At 36.2% G+C, this 15,750-nt stretch overlaps 7 protein-coding genes and 1 long non-coding RNA gene across 11 annotated transcripts; 4 read left to right on the top strand and 4 right to left on the bottom strand.

Annotated features, from left to right (window-relative positions):
* Window positions 1-147: 147 nt before the first annotated feature.
* Window positions 148-1,723, bottom strand: LOC124343276. Of its 2 annotated transcripts, none has more exons than XM_046796546.1 (4): window positions 1,506-1,723; window positions 1,277-1,444; window positions 779-1,215; window positions 148-714 (listed from the first exon to the last, which is right to left on the bottom strand). In XM_046796546.1, exons 1-4 carry the CDS (start codon window positions 1,563-1,565, stop codon window positions 207-209), a joined length of 1,173 nt encoding a protein of 390 aa, XP_046652502.1. In that variant the 5' UTR covers window positions 1,566-1,723; the 3' UTR covers window positions 148-206. The 2 variants fall into 2 exon arrangements, with proteins under 2 accessions (XP_046652502.1, XP_046652504.1); XM_046796548.1 differs by having other exon boundaries at window positions 148-711.
* A 96-nt stretch (window positions 1,724-1,819) lies between these two features.
* Window positions 1,820-2,687, bottom strand: LOC124343358 (PEST proteolytic signal-containing nuclear protein-like). Of its 2 annotated transcripts, XM_046796692.1 has the most exons (4): window positions 2,575-2,687; window positions 2,235-2,413; window positions 2,047-2,168; window positions 1,820-1,983 (listed from the first exon to the last, which is right to left on the bottom strand). In XM_046796692.1, the coding sequence occupies exons 1-4, from the start codon at window positions 2,603-2,605 to the stop codon at window positions 1,863-1,865; spliced, it is 453 nt and encodes a 150-aa protein (XP_046652648.1). In that variant the 5' UTR covers window positions 2,606-2,687; the 3' UTR covers window positions 1,820-1,862. The 2 variants fall into 2 exon arrangements, with proteins under 2 accessions (XP_046652648.1, XP_046652647.1); XM_046796691.1 differs by lacking the exon at window positions 2,575-2,687 and having other exon boundaries at window positions 2,235-2,567.
* Window positions 2,688-2,807: 120 nt separating this feature from the next.
* Window positions 2,808-5,638, top strand: LOC124343192 (ATP-dependent RNA helicase abstrakt-like). Of its 2 annotated transcripts, XM_046796420.1 has the most exons (13): window positions 2,810-2,944; window positions 3,016-3,138; window positions 3,194-3,338; window positions 3,394-3,529; window positions 3,589-3,798; window positions 3,857-3,990; window positions 4,058-4,214; window positions 4,274-4,436; window positions 4,501-4,632; window positions 4,689-4,857; window positions 4,913-5,062; window positions 5,123-5,305; window positions 5,369-5,638. In XM_046796420.1, the coding sequence occupies exons 1-13, from the start codon at window positions 2,912-2,914 to the stop codon at window positions 5,503-5,505; spliced, it is 1,872 nt and encodes a 623-aa protein (XP_046652376.1). In that variant the 5' UTR covers window positions 2,810-2,911; the 3' UTR covers window positions 5,506-5,638. The 2 variants fall into 2 exon arrangements, with proteins under 2 accessions (XP_046652375.1, XP_046652376.1); XM_046796419.1 differs by having other exon boundaries at window positions 2,808-2,944; window positions 5,123-5,638.
* On the bottom strand, window positions 3,680-4,321 carry LOC124343407. The gene is made up of 3 exons (XR_006919239.1): window positions 4,231-4,321; window positions 3,834-4,164; window positions 3,680-3,770 (listed from the first exon to the last, which is right to left on the bottom strand). It is a non-coding gene; the product is annotated as an uncharacterized LOC124343407 (long non-coding RNA).
* LOC124343262 (protein DDI1 homolog 2-like) lies at window positions 5,575-7,620 on the bottom strand. Its single transcript, XM_046796530.1, has 8 exons — window positions 7,187-7,620; window positions 6,905-7,096; window positions 6,585-6,839; window positions 6,374-6,507; window positions 6,205-6,303; window positions 5,967-6,131; window positions 5,794-5,901; window positions 5,575-5,729 (listed from the first exon to the last, which is right to left on the bottom strand). The coding sequence occupies exons 1-8, from the start codon at window positions 7,428-7,430 to the stop codon at window positions 5,649-5,651; spliced, it is 1,278 nt and encodes a 425-aa protein (XP_046652486.1). The 5' UTR covers window positions 7,431-7,620; the 3' UTR covers window positions 5,575-5,648.
* Window positions 7,621-9,412: 1,792 nt separating this feature from the next.
* LOC124343244 (chitotriosidase-1-like) lies at window positions 9,413-11,672 on the top strand. The gene is made up of 8 exons (XM_046796506.1): window positions 9,413-9,607; window positions 9,667-9,965; window positions 10,039-10,264; window positions 10,343-10,832; window positions 10,905-10,939; window positions 11,028-11,096; window positions 11,169-11,297; window positions 11,379-11,672. Exons 1-8 carry the CDS (start codon window positions 9,499-9,501, stop codon window positions 11,414-11,416), a joined length of 1,395 nt encoding a protein of 464 aa, XP_046652462.1. The 5' UTR covers window positions 9,413-9,498; the 3' UTR covers window positions 11,417-11,672.
* A 54-nt stretch (window positions 11,673-11,726) lies between these two features.
* On the top strand, window positions 11,727-13,392 carry LOC124343272 (DNA excision repair protein ERCC-8-like). The gene is made up of 5 exons (XM_046796542.1): window positions 11,727-11,910; window positions 11,979-12,289; window positions 12,368-12,712; window positions 12,776-12,897; window positions 12,956-13,392. The coding sequence occupies exons 1-5, from the start codon at window positions 11,732-11,734 to the stop codon at window positions 13,208-13,210; spliced, it is 1,212 nt and encodes a 403-aa protein (XP_046652498.1). The 5' UTR covers window positions 11,727-11,731; the 3' UTR covers window positions 13,211-13,392.
* Window positions 13,393-13,662: 270 nt separating this feature from the next.
* Window positions 13,663-15,730, top strand: LOC124343261 (kynurenine/alpha-aminoadipate aminotransferase, mitochondrial-like). The gene is made up of 9 exons (XM_046796529.1): window positions 13,663-13,803; window positions 13,873-14,041; window positions 14,109-14,298; window positions 14,364-14,498; window positions 14,553-14,696; window positions 14,762-14,941; window positions 15,013-15,139; window positions 15,209-15,417; window positions 15,502-15,730. Exons 1-9 carry the CDS (start codon window positions 13,737-13,739, stop codon window positions 15,559-15,561), a joined length of 1,281 nt encoding a protein of 426 aa, XP_046652485.1. The 5' UTR covers window positions 13,663-13,736; the 3' UTR covers window positions 15,562-15,730.
* The last annotated feature ends 20 nt before the right edge of the window (window positions 15,731-15,750 follow it).

Genomic DNA, 15,750 nt, shown 5'->3' with positions numbered 1-15,750 from the left:
GAAAAAAAATAAGGGGGCGGAAAGAAAAAAAATATGAGAAAATTAAGAGAAATTTGTAATTAACATTTATTAGGTTCTATTTTTTGTTCCAATCCCATAAAAACAAAAGAGAAAAGAAAATAAGTGCAATGAAAAGTTAATTAATAATTATTCTTCGCAATTGAAGTATATTTCTAATCACGTTTGAATGTTCATGGTGAATACAGCTAAAGAACACCTCCAATTTTGGAAGAATGTAAGAAAACAAAATAAGTCAAAACGCATACGTTAACAGCCAAACTGAACCCAAACATGAATGGTAACCAGGACCATTGCGTGGTTGAAGGAATTGTGGAAATGTGGTGGACAGAATCATTGGTGGATGAAATGGATGATATTAGAGATTTGCGAGACAATTCGTTATTAGGGTATTGATACAGACAAGGTGAGTTTTCCTGATAGCGAAGGCTTGAATCGGTAAAGCGTTGATCAAGATTATCGGAGAACACTGAAAACCGGTCGTCTTCAAGAGTTGAGTCTGGTCTTGAATCCGGAGGGCTGCGATTTAAAAGGCCGGTTTGGATGGAACCAAATCCCGAACTCTGACTGGAAGAACGGGTGAGGGCGGTGTTGTGACTAGGGGAAGAAAAAGTCGGAGCAGGCCAATTGTTACCCTGCCAATATCCACCAGCGACCCAAGAAGCTTTCGTCAGATTAGTTTCTGGAGATGATCTGCTAACGTTTCAAATCCATTAATAATGATTTACTCAAAGAAAAGATAATATTGTGCTATATTCACATGATACTTGATGAAGAAAGCCTAGATGGTGAGATAAGAGGTCTAGGTTTTGCAAATCCTGGTGACTGGACAATTGATGAAATGCTAGGTGTACTTGTTTTAGTTTTTCTTGGTGAGCCTATATCTAATTTGCTCAGATCTAAATCACAAGGTGGGTTTGGGGACTTTGAAAGATTCATATGTGAACTTTCAATTTTAATCATTTTAGATTTACAAGCTTGTTTTGATTTTCTCTGTAGAAGTTCAGAAATAATTTTGATACTTGCAACTATGCAAAGGATAAAAGAAACTCCTATTTTCCAAATTGGAGAGATCAAAAAAAGCATAGTAATCCACAGAGAACCTAAGGCAATATTCCACAAGGGACAAATCCTTTTAACAAGGATTGAATAACTTAAGATAGTTGAACAACTTAGTCCAATACAAGCAAATGATTTCTGAAATATATAAATAAAATTACTAACTTTAACATGGGTGTTCAATGTATCACAATAATACCTGATATGTTTGGTCTACAAATTTTGAATAGTAAATCCATTTTGCTGGCAATAATTCACTGCCCCCCGTTTCAACCCAATAATCACTTATTTTGAGTACTATCATAAACCATATGATGACAAACTCCACATGGGAAATGAAATGTCGAGTTAAAGGAAAACAAGCAACCTAATATAAACAATTTGACAATTATTGAAACTCCAATTGAACAATAGAAAATCAATTGTACCATGTTGTCAAGATAAGCTCCGAATTGGCGGCAAACTGTTATTAACAATGAACTATACATACAACTATGTTTGATTAGATATCCTAATCCATTACGCAGTTCTCTAACGACAATGAAAACATGCACGAAAATATTTGCGAGTATAAAATTTTTTACTTTCAAACAATTCAATTTCGTCTTTCCCAACACGTGAAAAACATTGAAGAATGAATTCTGCACAGCACAATTATGACAACACAAGAGCAACGCCACCTATGGCTTTAAATTTGCCGTCTCTGCCGTTAGGTGACAAACAAACAAGTAAAATCAAAAGAGAAAAGACAAGTGCGTTTTATTCATAAAAATGATACATTAATATTATTCACTTGAGTTTTCTTCAATTACTTTTTTCATTTGGCGTTCAAATACTTTTTTGGAATCACAAAAACCTTGTCGCGTTTTTCCAAACGAGTTGGGACCAGCAGATGTCTGTGTATCCCTACAATTGTTCTGGGTTAGGAATCATTATGCCATTAAAATCTAAGATCAGGTAGTTAGTTACCTTCCAATATTTTTCATTCTCATCCTTGCTTCTGGAGGCATTTCTTCTGCTTCATCGCTGTCACTACTTTCACCAAATACAGATGCTTTTTTAACCAATTCTGGTTTAGGATCAGTTTTTTTCTAAAATAAATAAAAAGATAGACACATCACACATAACTAACTGTACTTTAGCAACAATATACTTACAGGAGCAGGTTGTTTTAGTTTTATGGTAAGCCCTTTACTATGTGATGTTGTAGTTTTCATATCAACACCCTGCTTTAATTTTTTTAATGCATCTTTACCGTCTTCTTCATCACTTGATGAATCGTGCTCGACAGCACGTTTTAAGGAACGAGTTCCTTTAATCTCCACAGCTTTTGAATCTAAATCAATGGAGAAACACTGTCGAACGTGAGATAAGACCATTTAACCAAATCATATATTCACGAGATTATATTTAAAAGATACTTAATGATTCGAATAAACTAAAACTTCAATTGTAACGCATAATATAATGAAATATAATATAACGAAACAAACAAACCCCGTGAAAATTTATTATTAGAAGACGCCATCCTAGGAAATGAGTTTCTGACGTACAGTACAGTTCAACAATAATGCAACGGTGTGTGAAGCGGTCGCTTATTAAGAATAGGCTAATTTTACTTAAATTTCTAATTTCTTTTTTTTTTTCAAACCAATATTTTGAAATCTAAAATTCCTTAAAATTTCTTTTGCAAAATGTATTTTTTAAGAGACTTTTAACACAAAATATTTAATATCTGAGGTGTGGCATCGTCGTCTACACCACCACAATAACAACTTTCGTATTTTGTACGTATCTGAGATTTTGAGTGAAACACAATAGAATAAAATCAGGAATGGAATCTGAATCTTCAAAACGAAATTTAAAGGTAAAAAAAAATGTGTTTGTGTGAAGACAAGAATCAGGTGTTAAAAAAACATTTTACAACTTAATGATCAGAGGTACTTAAAAGAGGAAGAGACTAAAGACGATAGCCCACCAGAAGACGATGATTACGTTCCTTACGTCCCAGTCAAAGAAAGAAAAAAACAAAAGTTGACGAAATTAGGAAGAATTTCACAGGTAAAAAAGATTTTGAATCATAAAATATCCTTAATGACTATTTTTTGCATTTAAGGTGAAAGCTGATGCTGATCTCAAAACCAAATCCTCAAGTGAAAATGAAGGCAATGAAGAAGAGGAAGAGGACCTCCAAACTGTTGCTAGGAAATCTAATATAAGTTTACTCAGTCAACACACAGAACTAAAAAAAGTTGCTCAAGGTAAATATAATGGTACTTGTTAATTAACTAATATTCATATTTTTATGTTCTTCAGCTAAAAAGGAGAGTGCCTTTGAGAAGCAGTTGAAAGAAGAAGAGAAAATTCTTGAGAGTATTGCAGAAAAAACTGCCTTGATGGGTGTTGCTGAATTGGCTAGAGGTATTCAATATGAAGATCCTATAAAAACCAGGTAAGACTAATTTTTGTTAAAGCATTCATATGTGCTTTAATTTAAATATTTTTTACTAGCTGGACACCACCGAGATGTGTACTGAACATGCCACGAGACTATCCTGATATACTTAGAGGGAAATTATGCATTACTGTTGAAGGGGAGGATGTGCCACTTCCTATACCATCATTTAATGCCATGAAATTTCCCAAAGGAATTTTGGTTGGTTTACAGAAAAAAGGAATCAAGCAGCCATCACCTATTCAAATTCAAGGGTTACCGACAGTGTAAGCCAATTTTCAATGTTTAAAGCTTGGTGCACCTTATTTACTTTGAAATGTTTAGGTTGAGTGGTCGAGACATGATTGGCATAGCCTTTACTGGTAGTGGCAAGACTTTGGTGTTTGTCTTGCCAATTGTTGTATTTAGTTTAGAGCAAGAGCTTAAGATGCCATTTTTACCGAATGAAGGCCCATTTGGTAAGTTTTTTGCTCTTATGTTAAGTTTTTGCCTTGAATTGAATGTAATATCAATTTAAAACTTCAGGCTTAATTGTGTGCCCATCACGTGAGTTGGCGAAACAAATTCTCGAAACAGTAGAGCATTTTGCCGATTGTTTAGCTCAGCAAGGGATGCCCAGAATAAAGTCCTGTCTGATAATTGGTGGAACTCCAGTTAATCAGTCGTTGGAAATCATAAATAGGTTTGTTGTAATTTACCTTTCTAATTCTGTATCTCGTAATAAATTATTGTCATCTTTAGAGGGGTTCACATCATTGTAGCTACTCCTGGTCGCTTAATGGACATGCTTGATAAAAAAATGATTAAACTGGATGTTTGCCGATATCTGTGTATGGACGAAGCTGATCGCATGATTGACATGGGATTTGAGGAAGACATCCGTACTATCTTTTCTTATTTCAAGGTGAGAGAATTTCATTAAAACGAAAAATCTTGGTTTTTAGTAAACCTTAAATCCTTTTTAATAGGGACAACGACAAACTTTGTTGTTCAGTGCTACAATGCCAAAGAAAATTCAGAATTTTGCTCGTTCCGCCTTAGTTAAACCCATAACAATTAACGTTGGGCGTGCAGGTGCAGCTAGCATGAATGTCGTTCAAGTCAGTATAATCCAATTTTACCATTTTTGAATGAAAATTTATGTTCGATCTCTTAGGAAGTAGAGTATGTCAACCAAGAAGCCAAAATTGTCCACCTGTTGGAATGCATTCAGAAGACCCAACCACCTGTGCTCATTTTCGCTGAAAAGAAGCAAGATGTGGATGCCATACACGAGTATTTGTTGTTGAAGGGTATTGAGGCTGTAGCCATTCACGGAAGCAAAGGTACTGCAAACCGTCACAATTTTTAGTTCAGGATTTAGCTTATTAACATTTTTAGACCAGGAGGAGCGTTCTCGTGCTGTTGATGCCTTCAGACAAGGAATTAAGGATGTGTTAGTGGCCACCGATGTGGCCTCAAAAGGACTGGATTTTGTCAACATTCAACATGTCATAAATTATGACATGCCGGATGACATAGAAAATTACGGTACTAAAGAAATTAATGATTATAAAAAAATCCACACTTTAAAATCTGATTTACTTTCAGTGCATCGAATCGGACGTACTGGCCGATCAGGAAATAAGGGGCAAGCAACAACGTTTATTAACAAATCGAACGAAGAGTCCGTCTTACTTGACCTCAAACATTTGCTTATCGAAGCAAAGCAAGATGTCCCTCCCTTTCTGGCCACACTGCAATCAGAGACGGAAGTTTTCCAAGATCTCGGAGGTAATTTAATAATGTTTTTTTTTTTTAATGAAAACTTTACAACGTTGATTTCAAAATTTACAGGGGACAAAGGTTGCAGTTACTGTGGTGGTCTTGGTCATCGTATTACGCAGTGTCCGAAGTTAGAAGCGGAAAGCAACAAACAAGTTTCTGCCGTTGGCCGTAAAGATTACTTGTCTTACTCTGCGGCAGACTACTAAATGTTCCTCCATAATACCACAATTTATGATTTTTTTGTACACGTGAATTGCAAAAGAACAATTTTAAAATTATTGTGAAAATCCCGATATGTTGTATCTTATCGAAAGAAAAAATTTGGAAATACATGACGACGACCAATAAATTAAAATTTTAAAGACTTAGCAAAAAGTGCAGCAGTAGCCTGAGTAACGTCGCCGTTGAAACGTCGCAACTCTTCAATCACCTGTAGATCATAGCAATGTAGATTCAACATACTAAATACTAAACTGAAAAATACAGAACAGTACCTGTTCACGGACAAATCCCATAGATACCAAATCTTGAATTTGTTTTTCAGTGAATTTGTCGGCCTGAGGTTGAGTGCTGGGATCAGGTAATGCCGACTCTTGAAGGGCCTGTAAAATAAATTAGTTATACGATGATAAAAACATGTTTGAAGAATTATCTAATCTAAAATAACCTTGGCGAGTTCGTGATCTTCCATTTCGACCGCAGAAGAAGATTCGGTTTCAGAACGTGGGCCAGATAATCGGGCACAGTCAGGAAGCTCATTTTCGCATAAAAACGGCGTTTCGGTTCCGGTAGTTCCGATGACCAAGAGGTTGCGTTTCAAATCAATCAAGCACTAAAGTTTGAAAGAATTTGACGTTAAAGCCACAGCGTAGATTTTTCAACAACTTAAAAAAGCTAAAATTTACTTGATGGCGTTTAAGCATGTCTAATCCCAGCAGCATGTCCATCGGTTGTTCTTCCAAAATTGAAAACGAAGTGGGTAAAAAGTCATCTCCTATTTGGATCTTTCAAAATAAAAAAATCATTTGAGCTCAGTAAAACTCAATGGTTACGGCAAATAGTCAAAATTTATACCTGGACCATATGAATGCGTCCAACAATACGCTGAATTCCGACACCTTTAGCAATACCAGCCCAACGACTGTCAACTAAGCGATGGATGTCGCATTTTAATGCGCAAGCTGAAGACATAATTGTAGTTTGAGCTCCTAAAAAGTATAAAACGGGGAAATCCCGCAAAAGTTAGTCACAAATCGATTAAAACAAAACAAAACAAAAATGTTACCAGAGTCGATGAAAGCCTTGACGGGATGTCCATTTACTATGCAATTTATATAGAGCATAACAACGGTGCCAAATGATTCTGGGTGGTATTCGATAGCTGCTTCCATATTTGCTTCAATATTTTTCTGACGAATCTCATCGGCAATTAGCCGTTGAGCTTCGGCGTCAAAAGGGTCAGCACGAGACATTAGGCTTCGAAGTCTCTCTCGTTCTGCTCTGGCAGCTTCTTGTTCACGTAAAACCGCAGTAAAACGAGCTATATGGATGACAAATAACTAGTTGAAGTGTGAAATAGGAAATAAATTTATATAATGATGAGACCTAAATCTCCTGATAGCAGTGCATCAGCAAGACGAGGGTTATTCTGCTTGAGCTGGGCGAGTTGGTCAGGATTAGCTAGAAACATGTCTCTTATGAAAACTGGGTCGTTTTCATTGCCCCGATTAGTGTTTCTATTTCCCCTGGAAGATGACGGAACCTGAATAGCACTGAAGTCCAAGTTCAGAGAAGGATCTGCAAACATCAATACAACACATAAGTCCTGATTTTGTTTAGTCTTTTGTTTATCAAAGTTGCAACAATATTCTTAAAGTGAGTGTATACCTTGGGGCTGATTGGTGGTAATTCTTTGCCTCTGTATGACAACAACATCCCCTTCTTTTAAACCATGATTCTTCAAACTCTTTGATCCATCACTCATAACTTGTCCATTATAAACTAAACTTATTTCTGCTGCTGGAATACCAGACTCAACTTCACAAAATGCTTTAAAATTTTCCAATTCCAAGTCCTCAGACACATCCAAGTTGAATATGTCATCAGACAGTGTAGTAACTGTAATACGCATATTGTAATTCTAATCGACTTAAGAAATCACCAGTTTGAATTAAACAACAAAAGTTTGCAACAAAAAGGAAATCCTGTAATAATAACGCAAACAAACAGAATGTAATTTAGTTCAATCACGTAGACACGTAGAGTAGAAAAATACGATTTAATCAAAAGCTGTGACTACACAACAATTTATAATGGGGGAAATGCACCACTGCCATATATTTCAGCTCAATTAAAAAATCGGCGGCAATTGCGATTTGCGATGCAGTTCGATGCAGTTTTTACTTGAGAGTTTCAGAATTTGAGATCTCATGTCATTCTTCCTTGATTGTTTTAATAATTGTTAGGGTAGAGTAAAATCCTTAGATCAAAATTTGAAATGTAAGGTATTTTTAGTTAAACCTATTGCCGGAATGAATGAATGTTAAATGTAGTTAACCACAAATATTGTTAACGGTTTAATATTTGTGAAGTATCTAAAAATGATTTCAATTTCAATTAATATTAATAAGATTAACGGATCGAAAATGTATCCATGAAAATTTCTAGACCAGGAAATAATCTTAAAGAGATGAAAAATAAGTTATTTACATGTAGACAATGTTCCACCTTTGAAACAGGCGATCACGTCATTCCAGTGTAACGTTTAAACATTCCGATACGATAATGTCAATCTCCACTCAAATCATAAACCACATAAAAATTCGATTGGAATCTATATTTGTAGTTATGCCGCTTTAATTTATCTTCTCCTCCAGGTTGTCATCATAAAAAATGCAGAGTTATTGAATAACTAACTTGTTTTATCTTTGCCGTTCAGATCTTTAGATTGTCACCGCGTGACCGCGACTAACTATTGCATATGTGACTTATACTGTTATACAAGCACAACTAATTATTATTGGTCAATCGCTTTTGGGGATTTTTGTTTCCATTATTTATTAGATAGAGAAAACATCTTGAAATTTATTTTATATAATTCTAAAAAATAACTCAATAAGACAATAATAATGAAAATAGCTACATTGGCGTTCTGTTTCTTTTTAGTTTACCTTGACAAACACTTAGGGGGAAAATTTTTTACTTTGCTAACTGGGACTACTGTCGCGATGATGAGTTTCCGTTGGGGAAACTTAATTATCGATCAATTCGGGAAAAAAAATGAATCTGTGGAATTGTAATGGTAGAAATTGTTTATAAGTATACTGTAAAACAACCGGGCGTGCGGTACATTGCTTTGAATGTCGTTTCTTACGACCTTGCCTCAGAGTACACAAAATTTCAATGTTCAAACAACAGTCAACACCGAACACCATAAAAAGATAACCAACGTTACACGGAGAAACTTTAAATGCAACTATTACGGATTTCTTTCACCACTTTGTTTCTAAGTTCAAAGGCGACCGTTTCGTTTGCGCCAGATCTTGAAAATTGTTAATGAGGTCAATATTGCATAATACATAATGTGAGAAAATAATGTCTACCTTATGTAGATTCATATTTAAAGATTTAATTGGCGAAAAAGGGTTGATTTAGCACAGTCTTTTGCAAGGGAACCGCATTCCGCAACTCAAACTTACTCATAAAATATAAATGAAAGAAGTTTTTTTAAATTTCCCCCTTTTTTTAACTGGTGAATTTTTTTGTTAGAAAGCTTTTTAAAAAGTAAAAAAAAAAAAAAAGTAAATTTACTTTGAGGGAGAAAAAAATAATAGAAAAAAAAATGTTTGTTGCGGACCCTTTGATCATATGATAAACAGATCACGTCATCAGCCATTAGAATGCTGCTGTTCAAACAATCGGATTAAATTGAATCTTCAGAAACCTATAGAGCCCGAAAAATCAACTACTCCCGATTGTTATTTAGTGCATTTATCTCCTTATTACAGGGCTATCATGAAAGGCCGAGTTGCTTCATCGCCGTGCTCAATAGATAATCCACACTGGACACACCCGACGCAACCAATTGCGTCGTTATATAAAGCCATTCGGTCCTTAAGGAATTATTGTCATTTGAGTTCAGAAAGAAAACGGTTTGTACCAAGCAGCATTTTTTCTGAAACGAAACCAACCCAGTTACTATGAAGATAGTCGCCATATTGGCGTTTGCCTTACTAGTTACCTTGGCCAATGCACAAGGAAACTACAAAAAAGTTTGCTATTTTGCAAACTGGCCATACTATCGCCCAGGTAAGCTCAAAGAAATAATTACATTTTCTGTCGTTAATCTAAAAATAATATTCCTACAGGAGCTGGGCAGTATGGTGTGGACAAACTGAATGCATTCGAATGCACCCATCTGATTTATGGGTTTGCGGTTCTTGACAAAGTAACTTACGAGATGGTAGTGTATGATCCTTACGTCGACATCGATCTAGGTGGTTACCAAAAGTTCACTGGGTTGAAAGCACAAAACCCCAACCTTAAAACGCTGATTGCTCTTGGCGGCTGGAACGATTCGGCTTTCAGTACTCAGTATTCAGAATTGGTGTCCGATCCGGCCAAAATGGCGAACTTCGTATCGAAAGCTCTTGCTTTCGTTCGTCAGGTATTAAAAAATATAGCGTAAATCATATTGCATAAATAGTTTAAATATAATTAATTTAACATAACCGTTTCAGTACAACTTTGATGGCCTGGATTTCGATTGGGAATATCCTGGGGATCCAGGAAAGCCTGAAGATAAAGCAAATTTCATTACTCTCCTCAACATGCTTCGTGACGCTTTTAAGCCATACAATTTGATTTTAGCCATGGCGCCGTCTTGTAGCATCAAACGGGCTGAAGTAAGTTATGATATTCCAGGTATCGCCGCCGCCGTCGATTTTGTCAATTTCATGGCATATGGTAAGTTTCTTCACGCATCAAAACAACTTAAAAAACGTTAAAAAAAACAGATCTTAACAAAATCGTGTTCTTTAATAGATATTCATGGATCATGGGAAAATACTGTTGATCATCACGCTCCTCTTTACCGACGTGATTTTGAGCAAGGCGTAGATGCTGTTATCATTTCTGAAGCAGTCGACTATTGGTTGTCTAAAGGGATGCCTGCCCAGAAACTGATTTTTGGATTGCCCAGCTACGGTCGTACTTTTAGATTAGCTAACCCGTCGCAAACAGCATTATTGTCTCCAGCTATCGGCGCTGGCCCTCAAGGCCCATATACCGGCGCGGATGGCTTCCTTTCGCTGTACGAGATATGTCGGTACCAACAGAGCGGATGGACGGTGGTCACTGACCCAACTGGGTCAATGGGTCCTTACGCCTACCAGGGTACTTCTTGGGTTTCGTGGGACGACATTGACATGATCATCACCAAAGTAAAATATGCCATGAGTAAAGGCCTCGGTGGTATCATGTTTTGGGAGCTCACCTTGGATGACTTTAACGGCTTCTGCCAAATGGGTCCACGGTAAATCGAATTCACAATTCGGATCTAAAAGTAACGTATTATATTTATATAATAATCTTTTCACGTTTTCAGACCGCTCTCAAATGCCATAACTGCTACACTTGAAGGTGCGTTTCAAAAGTTTTTAAATTAAACTTAAATATAATAATAAATGATCTAAATAACAAATTTAATTGAAAAATTTCATTTTTGAAGGACGCCCTTTCAATACTGCTACTCCGGCTCCAACTCCAACTCCGTTTCCTATAACAACAACTAAAGCCAGTACATAATTCAACGAACTAGTTGATTGTCAAAAAAACTATGCAAATTTAATTATTAATTCATTTTATATAGTGACCTGCACAAGTGAAGGAACATACTACGCCGATCCTGCCAATTGCAGCAAATATTATCGATGTGTTAACGCGAGAATCCAAACTTATTATTGCCAGAGTGGTCTTGTTTTCAACTCTGCAATTAACGGTACATTTTGGCTTTCAGAACCATTACTATGTTCTTGCAAAATAATAAAATATTTTTTTTTTTTTTTTTTTTTTTTTGCAGTATGTGACTGGCCCTACAACGTACCTGGTTGTGCTTGATGTTTTAGATTTTTGGAACGGGAATTAACAAATATTTACCAAAAAATATTACATATTACCCAGGATATAATAAACAAAAATATCAGAAAAAAAAATTCGCGACCTACTCTGATTTTTCTTAGAAATTGAAACATTTTTAATAATAAAATATTTGTGTCGAACCATACCGGAATGACAGCTCTGTACATAGCAGACGCTATTTTAAATAAATACAAATTGGCAGTTTGGTATTACAATTCGACATTTTGTCCTGTGACCTGTGTTTTTAACCGAATTATGAATTATTTATACGAATACCTAAATGGCAGCTGAAAAATGAACGACGTGGAAGCTATTTTTAGCTTGAAAACAGGATTACTTGACGCCAGGAAATTTCGGTCAAACCAAGCAACCAAGAGAATCTCTGCTTTACGCCTTAGCAATTTTCAAGAAGTTGAAAACTCTCATTCTGCAGGGATTAACACAATAGATCTTGAAAAAGTAGAGGGAAGATAGTAAGCATAATACATAAACTTTGATATGATATTTTGTTATTAGGATATATTTCTTAACTTTTTAATAGTTTACTCTCTGGTGGAGCAGATGGAAGCATTCACATTCATGATGTTTTGAATCTTTCTGGAAATTTGCAGTTTACTTGTAAAAATGTGGGCAAGATTGACAGGCAAAGCAATCGTCACTGCCACAAGTACAGTGTTGAATGTGTTCAGTGGTACCCTTTGGATACAGGAATGTTCCTTTCTAGTGGCATGGATAAAAACTTGAAAATTTGGGATGCCAATGCTCAAGTTCCTGCAGACGTTGTACTTGTGAATGGTAAGATATACCACCATCACATGTCTCCGAATGCAACTCAACACAACTTGGTTGCTGGTAAGTTCAGTCTTGCAATTCTACTATTCTTTTTCTTAGCCTATTTAAATTTTTAGACAACTTACTTTATGTGTTTAGTTGCAAGTACAGCAAACCAAGTGTTTCTGGCTGATCTTCGGAGTGGGTCGACAACGCATGAATTGAGAAGTCACACCTCTTCAATATTGAGTGTCAAGTGGTCACCAATGCAAGAGTTCCAGCTTGCTTCCGGTTCAATGGATAATCGGCTTTTAATGTGGGATGTCAGAGCCGCCAGAAGTTGTTTGTTTTCAATGGATCAATATAATGGACGAAATCATGCTGATGTTGAGAAGACTACAGCACACAACGGGAATGTCCACGGTTTGTCGTTTACTGCCGACGGCCTTTTCTTGATTTCCGTAGGTACGGATTGTCGAATGCGTTTATGGAACACTGAAACAGGTAAAACTTTCTTACTCTACCGTTATCTTACATATTAGACTCTAAATATAATCAATTTGTTAGGGCGAAATGAAATGGTGAACTATGGCAAAATTTCAATGGAAAGCAAAAAAGGTACGCGATTCGACATTTCATCAGACACTGAACCTCAGATGATCTTCGTACCATCACAGGGAAATATTTTGGTATGATTGTGTGCATACGTTAATTTACAGTTTATGGTAATTACTGAACTTATTTAAGGTCTACGAGTTAACAACAGGCATCAAACGAGCTACGCTACTAGGCCATTATAATACAGTCACCTGTTGTGCTTACAACGAGAATGTACAGTCTCTCTATAGCGGAGCCAATGATCGCAATATTTTGGTTTGGGCTCCGGAGTCAGCAGAAGCAATTCGTGAAGAACCAGTCAATAAAGGAGCCGCTCTTGGTCCCAGGAGTATAGTTCCAAGAAGGAACCTCACCGAAGACGCTTGGAGTAGTGACGAAGGGTGATGGATCCAGGCGTTTTTTCAAATGTAATATCTGTTGTGGACAAAATTTAAAATATGCTAATTACATCGGTAGGATTATTCGTCCTGCTTATGTTCAAATTGGGAAACATGGTAGGCTCTTGACCTAAACAAAATTTCTGTGCTTTTTCTTTAATGTAAAATAAATGTAAAGTTTTTTTGAAATTCTTAAGAGATTGTTTCTTTAACATACATTCGTATTCTTTTAAAATTATAGTAGTTTTAGTTGGCTACTTGGCTTTTACTTGTTGCTTTCAGAGTTTCAGTTGAATACTTAATATTGAAAGAGTTGCTGAACCCAAGGAGCAAGGATGCAGACGATATAAGAAAGAAAACAAACCAAGAATTTTTTTTTAGAATAAGCAAGCAGTAAAAATTTCGTTGCTATGGAAAGAGTGCCAAAAGGAACTTACACCTTGAATTTGGCAGTCGTGTAACGCAGTGGCATCGTGAACATTTGTTTTAGAGGTGTTAAACCTTAAGAATATTGTGCCAAAGCAGAGAAAAACATGAACTACTCAAGGTATATTAACTCGCTTTCCGCAGCGAGAAAATCCAGTCCTATAAGAGAAATGAGTGAGTATTTAAATTATTTTCCTTAAGATCAAACAATTTACCTAATTTTAACCTATACTTACCTATTAGCTAACTTACTCACCCAAGGATCTCCAGATCTGGTTTTTTTGGCTGGTGGACTTCCCAACCCAAATACATTTCCTTTTCAGAGTGCCTCAATCAAATTAAGAGATGGTAGTAATATACAACTTGAAGGAAAAACAATTAATGATGCATTGCAATATGGACCAACTCAAGGGTACAATCCTAGAATTTTTTTAGAATGCAATTGTATGGTAATTTAAATCATTTTTAAAATAAACTAGGTATGGCCCATTGTTATCACAGCTGAAAGAAATGCAACAAAAGCTCCACAGTCCACCTTGTTGGGCAGATACTGAAGTGGTTATTACAAGTGGAAGCCAGGATGGCCTGTGTAAAGCTTTTGAGATGATGTTGAATGTGAATGACCATGTTATTATCCAAGAACCTGTTTATGCAGGAACACTTGCAATTGTATGTAAAATCATCTAAGGAACACAATACTAAATTTTCACAAAATAAATATTATGATTCTGCAGGTCAATCCTTTCAAACCAAAATACATCCCGGTACAATGCGACGCTAATGGATTGATTCCTGATCTACTGAGGAAATGCTTGGAAACCAACTGGAAATCAGAAGACGCTCAGTCTCCTACATCTGATATCCCCAAAGTATACCATGTTAAAATTGAATAGGCATAATTTAAAGGCTGTTATACTCTTTAGGTGTTGTATGTCAATCCTGCAGGAGCCAATCCAACGGGAGTTTCTATTCCTTTGGATCGACGACAAGAGATATACCAGATTGCCAAAGATTACGATCTAATTATCTTGGAAGATGATCCCTATTATTTTCTACAGTTTGATAAGGTTATCCCTAAGAAACATTTAATAGCGCCCCTGAAATTACGTTAACTAAACAAGATTTTCTACAGAAGCGGACTCCAAGTTTTCTCTCGATCGACACCGATGGTCGTGTCGTTCGATTTGATTCACTGTCCAAAGTACTGAGTTCCGGAATTCGCCTGGGCTACGTCACAGGTCCTCGTCCACTCATGGAACGAATTTTGTACCACATGCAGGTGTCAGTTATTCATGCGTCATCTATGTCTCAGGTACATTAGTTAACTAGTTATACGCGTTAAGAGAGAAAAATCAAACTGAAACCAAAAATTACAAACAATAGGTTCTAGTCTCAGAACTGCTAAAACAGTGGGGAGTGGAAGGTTTCATGGGACACGTTGATCGCGTTCAGAATTTTTATCTTCAGCAACGTGAAGTAATGCTCAAAGCGGCGGAAACTCATTTGACAGGTTGAAAAATCAAGAAATAAATGCCGAATATCGACAAGCTTACCTGTAAAGTAATATTTCTGCATCAAGGACTTGCTGAATGGAACGTTCCACAAGGTGGGATGTTTCTTTGGATCAAATGCTTGGGAATCAGTGACACACGACCGATGATTATGGAACGAGCCCTGAAAAAAGATGTGATTTTACTACCTGGCCGAGAATTCATGACGGATCCATCTCAGCCGTGTCCCTACATGAGGGCGTCGTTTTCTCTGCCAACTCCAGAAAACATTGATCGAGTATTTTCGAAAACATTGATTATTTAAAAAAAACTAGGAATTCTATAAGATTTTTTTTTTTTTTTTTTTTTTATAATCTTCCAGGGATTCCGTAATTTGTCTGAACTAATACGCGAAGAAATTGAACTGACAAAGAAGAATTGATCAAGAATCTTGATATTCCCCGAGTTAATACTTCAAATAAATCACTCATAATACTGTATCTACAGTGATACCTATAAATGATGTTTCTAGAAATATCATTTTGGTTGAGGAACAAGTAGAAAAGAGCAACTTTAATTTAGTGGAAAATACAAATCACTCATTTATGCAATCTTTGTCACTTAGTTGATC

Source organism: Daphnia pulicaria, chromosome 6, assembly GCF_021234035.1.
Source record: "Daphnia pulicaria isolate SC F1-1A chromosome 6, SC_F0-13Bv2, whole genome shotgun sequence".
NCBI classification, from domain to species: domain Eukaryota; kingdom Metazoa; phylum Arthropoda; class Branchiopoda; order Diplostraca; family Daphniidae; genus Daphnia; species Daphnia pulicaria.
Note: the sequence above shows the minus strand (reverse complement) of the source record. Positions and strands in the feature narration are given on the sequence as shown.

Bases quoted from the DNA above. Each gene is read 5' to 3' on its own strand.
- LOC124343276 (XM_046796546.1), bottom strand. From the start codon at position 1,565: ATGTATAGTTCATTGTTAATAACAGTTTGCCGCCAATTCGGAGCTTAT. The intron at 1,216-1,276 runs GTATTATTGTGA...TATATATTTCAG, and splicing joins TTGTAGACCAAACATATCAG to AAATCATTTGCTTGTATTGG. The intron at 715-778 runs GTGAATATAGCA...TTGAAACGTTAG, and splicing joins CTTTCTTCATCAAGTATCAT to CAGATCATCTCCAGAAACTA.
- LOC124343358 (XM_046796691.1), bottom strand. From the start codon at position 2,456: ATGGTCTTATCTCACGTTCGACAGTGTTTCTCCATTGATTTAGATTCA. The intron at 2,169-2,234 runs GTAAGTATATTG...TATTTATTTTAG, and splicing joins AACTAAAACAACCTGCTCCT to AAAAAAACTGATCCTAAACC. The intron at 1,984-2,046 runs GTAACTAACTAC...GAACAATTGTAG, and splicing joins AGAATGAAAAATATTGGAAG to GGATACACAGACATCTGCTG.
- LOC124343192 (XM_046796419.1), top strand. From the start codon at position 2,912: ATGGAATCTGAATCTTCAAAACGAAATTTAAAG. The intron at 3,991-4,057 runs GTAAGTTTTTTG...TTAAAACTTCAG, and splicing joins ACCGAATGAAGGCCCATTTG to GCTTAATTGTGTGCCCATCA. The intron at 4,437-4,500 runs GTGAGAGAATTT...CCTTTTTAATAG, and splicing joins CTATCTTTTCTTATTTCAAG to GGACAACGACAAACTTTGTT.
- LOC124343262 (XM_046796530.1), bottom strand. From the start codon at position 7,430: ATGCGTATTACAGTTACTACACTGTCTGATGACATATTCAACTTGGAT. The intron at 7,097-7,186 runs GTATACACTCAC...TGATGTTTGCAG, and splicing joins TACCACCAATCAGCCCCAAG to ATCCTTCTCTGAACTTGGAC. The intron at 5,730-5,793 runs GTACTGTTCTGT...TATGATCTACAG, and splicing joins TGGGATTTGTCCGTGAACAG to GTGATTGAAGAGTTGCGACG.
- LOC124343244 (XM_046796506.1), top strand. From the start codon at position 9,499: ATGAAGATAGTCGCCATATTGGCGTTTGCCTTACTAGTTACCTTGGCC. The intron at 10,265-10,342 runs GTAAGTTTCTTC...GTTCTTTAATAG, and splicing joins TGTCAATTTCATGGCATATG to ATATTCATGGATCATGGGAA. The intron at 10,940-11,027 runs GTGCGTTTCAAA...TCATTTTTGAAG, and splicing joins CATAACTGCTACACTTGAAG to GACGCCCTTTCAATACTGCT.
- LOC124343272 (XM_046796542.1), top strand. From the start codon at position 11,732: ATGAACGACGTGGAAGCTATTTTTAGCTTGAAAACAGGATTACTTGAC. The intron at 12,290-12,367 runs GTAAGTTCAGTC...TTATGTGTTTAG, and splicing joins TCAACACAACTTGGTTGCTG to TTGCAAGTACAGCAAACCAA. The intron at 12,898-12,955 runs GTATGATTGTGT...AACTTATTTAAG, and splicing joins CATCACAGGGAAATATTTTG to GTCTACGAGTTAACAACAGG.
- LOC124343261 (XM_046796529.1), top strand. From the start codon at position 13,737: ATGAACTACTCAAGGTATATTAACTCGCTTTCCGCAGCGAGAAAATCC. The intron at 14,299-14,363 runs GTATGTAAAATC...ATGATTCTGCAG, and splicing joins ATGCAGGAACACTTGCAATT to GTCAATCCTTTCAAACCAAA. The intron at 14,697-14,761 runs GTTATCCCTAAG...GATTTTCTACAG, and splicing joins ATTTTCTACAGTTTGATAAG to AAGCGGACTCCAAGTTTTCT.